This window comes from Diceros bicornis, chromosome 10, assembly GCF_020826845.1.
Source record: "Diceros bicornis minor isolate mBicDic1 chromosome 10, mDicBic1.mat.cur, whole genome shotgun sequence".
NCBI classification, from domain to species: domain Eukaryota; kingdom Metazoa; phylum Chordata; class Mammalia; order Perissodactyla; family Rhinocerotidae; genus Diceros; species Diceros bicornis.
Window position 1 is genome coordinate 4,831,587 of NC_080749.1, and position 6,000 is coordinate 4,837,586.

At 43.2% G+C, this 6,000-nt stretch overlaps 1 protein-coding gene across 4 annotated transcripts in view; it reads right to left on the reverse strand.

Moving 5' to 3' along the window:
* Positions 1 to 4,798, reverse strand: part of UGGT1 (UDP-glucose glycoprotein glucosyltransferase 1) — a 114,390-nt gene extending 109,592 nt beyond the window's left edge. For 2 of the 4 annotated variants that reach the window (XM_058548723.1, XM_058548722.1), the window contains exons 1-2: positions 3,789 to 4,101; positions 1,432 to 1,567 (exon numbers count right to left, since the gene is read on the reverse strand). In XM_058548723.1, the coding sequence (XP_058404706.1) occupies positions 1,432 to 1,567; positions 3,789 to 3,963 (311 nt within the window). In that variant the 5' untranslated portion in view covers positions 3,964 to 4,101. The other 2 variants (XM_058548724.1, XM_058548725.1) reach the window with 2 other exon arrangements.
* Positions 4,799 to 6,000: the final 1,202 nt, after the last annotated feature.

A 6,000-nucleotide genomic window follows, 5' to 3' on the forward strand; every position in this document is an offset into this window, starting at 1 on the left:
TAGAAAGTGATAGTAAATCTCAATGACCTAGATTTACACCAGACAAATGATCAAAAATAAGATTAGCAAAAAGGAGGAAAAAAGTTCAGTTATTAGTGTCCTGGCTCAGGTAATCTAGGATCTCACAAGACCTTCACTCACTCCACTTCTACAACTACCTTCTATCTAATCAAGTTCTGACATGGGAGGGGCTCAACCCATCCATCAAGTTAGCCATTGTAACATCACTATGAAATACATGCAATGGGTATTTTTTTTTTGCCATTTGATTGCTGAGAAAAGAGAGGCACAGAGAAGTGACGGAACAAAGTCTGTTCAGCAGAAAGTCCGTGAGGCTGCTCAGCACGTCAAGACCAGCTCCTACGTGTCTCACTTTCCCACTGGTCCTCTTATCAATACCAAATGAGGCTTTTTCCTTAGGAGATGCAACTATTCATATAGACAACCAACATAACAAAACTCTTCATTCACATTTTTCTAGGGATTAAGGGGAAAATGTTAGAAGGCAAAATTCTAGGTTGAGGATCACAAAAGCAGACCACAAAGTTACCTAAGTAATGTAACAGTTCAAATTTCTAGCATTATCAAATTCTGAGACCTACCAACTGCTTGCTCTCAACTACCTAAATTTATGCTTTAGAAAGATATATACCTAACTATATATTCTTTGAGACACAATAAAAGTAAGTTTCCATCTGTCAACATTAAAAAATTGATGAAAGAGAGGATCTGGTTATATTTATGTTATAAACACTAACTAAACAGTACACTTGGAATACAAAATTTCCCAAGAAATCATTGACTATATTGTATTTTATTAACTTTAAGACACTGTCAATTTTAAGACATATCATTGTTTCATGAAATACTAAGAATGAAATTTAATTTTACATTTAAAATGCATGCTGATTTTGGAGATGTTAAAATGGAGAACGTGAACATCTGAGAACAGACAAATCTGGTCATTTCCTCAGCTTCTCCCTGCACTCTCTTAATTTGGGGTCTCCAAAGTTCTTAGGAGGAACACATCCTCTTTCCCCCACCTTGCCAAGCTCTCTTCTCCTCCTTTTATTAAACACCTCTTAAACCTAATTCAAATAAATAGAAAATTTCCTTTAAGTACAACTCTCTCTTCCCTATTACCACATTTATACTTTTCCTGGAAGATAGCATAATAATTTAACCAATTCAATATATTTGTGTAAAGAAGTCCCTATGTATCTCTAGGAATCATTACAGTCCTATCCTACTGACAGACAGATGCTGTGTTCTAACAGCCTGTGAACAGCACATAGCACAGTGCACACTGAAAGAGGCTCTTACTAAATGCACTTGATGATGATCATCTCACTTCCTAAAAAGCTCCGAAATAGTCACTAGCAGAGCCTACATTTTCACTCAAACATATGAAAGAAAACCATGTCTTCTTACCTGGCTTCTAACAACAACGGAGTGGAAAACCATTTTGTTGTAAGAGAGGTTGTAATGGCTTTTGAATCTGCCTTTACTGAGGAAAACAGCCACAGTCCAGTGAGTACAATCAGAAGTCCCATTTTATAGCAAATCCCTAAAAAGGAAAAAAAAAAAAAAAAAAAACTGTTTCGCTACAAGGAAATGTTTAAACCTGAATCTTAACACTTAGGGACACAAAATAACATGAATATTATAGAAAAAGAAATGCTTCCAAAATATAACAGCACCTTGATAGTTCGAGAGATATTTGCTAAGTGACTGACCCATAACGAAAGGGGTATAGTTCATTACACTCCTTCCTACAAAGGCTCCACTTCATTTCCTGGGGTGTCTATACTACACACAGGTATAAAAGCCAGCTGAGGGCACAGCAGGTTGCACACAACCATACTTCAGGAAGCATGAGAGTAAATAAAGCTGAGACAGACAAAAACGTAAATAATGGGTGTTACAGGTTGAACTGTGTCCTCCAAAAAGATATCTTGAAGTCCTAACCCCCAGTACCTCAGAATGTCAACTTAATTGGAACTAGGGTCTTTACAGAGGTAATCAAGTTCAAGTGAGGTCACTAGGGTGGGCTCTTATCCAATATGACCAGTGTTATAAAAAAGGGGAAGTTTGGGCACAGAGACAGGCATGCACAGAGACACAGCGAGAATGGCACGTAAAGAGGGAGGCAGACACTGGAATTACACTGTAAGCCAAGGAATGCCTGGGGCTACTAGAAGTTGAAAGAGGCAAGGAAAGATCCTCCCCTACAGATTTCAGAGGGAACACGGTCCTATGACACCTTGATTTAGAACTTCTGGGCTCCAAAACTGTAAGACAATAAATTCCAGTTGTTCTAAGCCACCCAATTCATGGTACTTTGTTATGGCAGTCCTAGGAAGCTAATATGATGGGTCTCGAATGTAAACTCAAAGACAGGTTCTGGAACAAGGAAATATAAGAACTCAATGGGTCCCCACCTACAAAATAAGAAAGCTGGGGTCACTAGTAAATCAGCATGGCCCAAGAATGCAGGCCTCCTGAACTCTTGGCAGCAGCCTCCCCAGGCACGCTGAGATCCTCAATGTCCAGATCATTTCAGAAAACGGTCTCCAGCTGCAGACTTTTTGATCTGATTTTTCATCCCAGAAGTCAGCCTAACAGAACCCTAATCAGACTGCCCCTGGCCTATATAAAAGTCGGCATCCAAGCCCCACCCATTTGAACGGGAACCCAAAGGGGATGCGAATATGTGGGGAACACTAAACCAAACTTGTGCTTCTGAATGCTAACGTCCGGTCAGGCTCACCCCAATTCCTCAATACTGATTATAAAATCTATTATTGGAGGAGACAGCCCATACTGGGGGGAACCAGTCAGTATCTTCTTTTCACAAAAAGCATTATCATCTGTGCCAACACCCTGCTCCATATAAAACACAGTATCTCTAAAGAACAATGGTCAAAAGCAAAATAAATTATACCAAATAGAAAAGTTAGTTTTAGAAGAGTTTTAAGTTCAGGCTCTGCTAGCTTCTTTGGAAACAAAAAAAAACTAATACGAACATCCTATTTATAAATAAGTATTTGAAAAATCAACATTTATAAAGACTAAGGTTAACCAAACTAGATCTCTGACAACGAAACATGCTAGCAGTGATTCCTGGCTTGTGGCGGCAGGGAGTGGGGCAGATGATGTGGCCCCTTTTGGAATCGAGCAAAAGGTACTCACATTTCCTGCAGAGGAGCAAGCAGGGACCCAAACTTTTACATAAAATTTCAGACCACTCAAGACCTCTTAGGACTATTCGTAGACACCCTCCCTACAGGTCCATGGACTGTAGCCCAGAAACCTGCTCCCCACACCAGTGAACATGGTTAGCGAAAAGAAAAAACCTTTTAGAGTTGGGGATCTGTGATCAACAAGAGTTTGCTCCTTACTAGCAGTTTAACCGTAAGCAGGTTACCTAATAACTTCTCTGGCCTTTAGTCTCCCAGACTCTGAAATAGGAACAACAGGTGACCGTGAGAAAGTAGAGGCAATATGAAGTCACTTTGTAAAGTGCCAAGTACTATACCAGAATCAGTTCTATAAAATATGTTATCATAGGGAAAAGAAGCTGAAAATCATCTTCTAAATTACATCGTTATTACATGGCCTCAAAAATATGCCTTGGAAATATACCCTCTGTGGTTAGAGGGGAAAAAAAAAAAAAAAAATCCTCCCCCAAAGTCACTAAGTTTCTAAGCTGGAGACAGAGTATATTCAAGTAGTATTATGCTACAGCTATGTTTGCGATTTTTCCTGAAGGGGCCTAGATATGTAACCTCCCAAAAGTGGTGATTCCGGATGAGAAGTTGGATGCCACTGCAGAGTGACCTCAGGCTGACTGCATGCAGAGTGGAGGGAGGCGGCAGTGACGACAGCATTTACTGAGCAATTACTCCGGGGAAGCACTGGGTCAGGTGCTTTGCTACACCATGCCATCCAGTCCTTCCACATGACAACCCGGGAGGCCGCAGTTCATGATGAATGTTTCCAAAACAGTGCAGCACAGTAAGGCGTAAGACCCCAAGACTTCAAATGAACAAAATACGCTAGTTCTCAAATCTGGCAAGAAATACAAAACAATCTAGAGATACTGGCCAAGGAAGAAGAACAGTTCACATCCATAACTAATTGGCGCTGTCCACAGATCTTATTCTTCTGGCAGGTCCTGGCACTCAAAGTGAAACTGGATCATCTAATTTCCAGCCAACAGATCCTCGTATTATTCAGCAACCAATATGCATCACCCGAATTCATTTTAGCGAAAATCTAGAAAAAGATCAGGTCAGTCTCCAATCAGAGTCCTGCAAACTGCTAGTTCTCAACCTACTTCGGGTCAGGAATGGTCCAAATTCATGTTAGGGCACTTCCCCCACCTCCTTCTGCACTTGGCCACGTGGATCTCAAAGCTCTTCAATGAAGGCTCAGAACGGCTAAGGAGAGCCCGCGGCCACCCTCGCAGAACTGATACTTTGCCCAGAAGACCAACGAGGAACAACTCAGGGGACTCGCAAATAGGGAGAGGGCTGGGACATGGGAAGGAGAACTGAGTCAGGGAAGAGGCGGAAGCTCAAGGTGACCAGGGCACAGAGTCGCCTCGCGCCCCAGACCCTCTCCCTGTCCACGAGACCTCCCACACCATCCAAGGGTACCTGTCACCGGCCGCGCAGCCGCGACACACGCGCCGCTCGCGTCCCCCTTCCTGCCCAAGCCGGGGCCGCGCTTCGTCCGCGACGGCGCCTGCGACAACGCCGGGGCGGGGCGGGGCGGCGGCCGCGGCGGCAGCGGCTGCGCCAGTGAGCAGCCGACACGCGCCTCCGCCGCCGCTCCGCTCACGAGCCGGCGTCGCAAGGCAGTAGCTCAGCCGCCGCTGCCCTTTACTTCCGCTTCCTGATGGCGAGGGCCGGAGGACTTCCGGCTACCGAATCGTGGCCGGGGCAGCCCAGAGCGTCGCGCCGCCGCCATTTTCTATCCGGGGATGCCCCGCCTCTATCCTTGCTCCCGCCCTTCAGTGTGATTGAGGGCGCGCCTTCCGGGGTTGTGGGGATTTACGCGGTGCACAGCTGAGACCCGAAAGCTCTACCAGATACAGGGTTCTCAAGGTTTGGACTCTGGGCGCTTCAGAGTCTGCTTCCTGTAACCCGTCTATTAAAAGCACTGTTGCACAATGAAGGGCAAAATGACTTAAACTTTTTGATCATCTTAGACTTTATTTTAAACCCTAAACTATGATAGCGTCTGTTCCAGGGAGCATGGAGAAAGGAAGACTTTTTAAATTTTGTGAGATGATTTAGCTTATTTTATACTGGCAGCAGCAACTCAATCTGCAGGAATTACTTTGTCCTTTGATTTTTCTTTTTTTTTTTTTTTGGCAAATATAAATTACTGTGTAAAATTGTTTTAGAATGTGTGACTCTGGGCAGATTACTTTACCCACCCAGAAATGAATACCTTTTTGGAGGGTATATTTTCAACTATTAAGTCAAAGTAAACTAAAAACCAAAATATGTACCTCAAAAAGTACATATAAAGTGTAAAATATTGACTGACTTTTGACTATGTGACATAAACAGTTGATAAATAAATGACAAGCAATAGCATATATTGGAGTATATGAGGGAGCCATTTGGTGCAAAACTAATTTGGCCTGACCTTGTTTTTCCAAAAGGGCAGGACGTGGCTGTTAAGCATGCATTGTATATCTGCTTTAAGCAGTTACTGAGTCCCAAAGACAAGAACAATGCCCTGTAAGATAAAGATGTGACTTCTGCCACATCAGCATTCCCTTAAGGATAAGCATCTCTCCCTAGGCTAGGAATTGATTGCTGCATTCACCCTGTGAACACCCAGCTCAAGACCACAGACTTGGCTACCTGCTGTGTTCATCAATTGCTGTGTGAACTGCTGTGCTGGGAAAGCAATCTTGTGACTATTGTAAAAGGGACGTTCCAATCATATGTGATACATGCCCTTTGATGGTATATGACCACT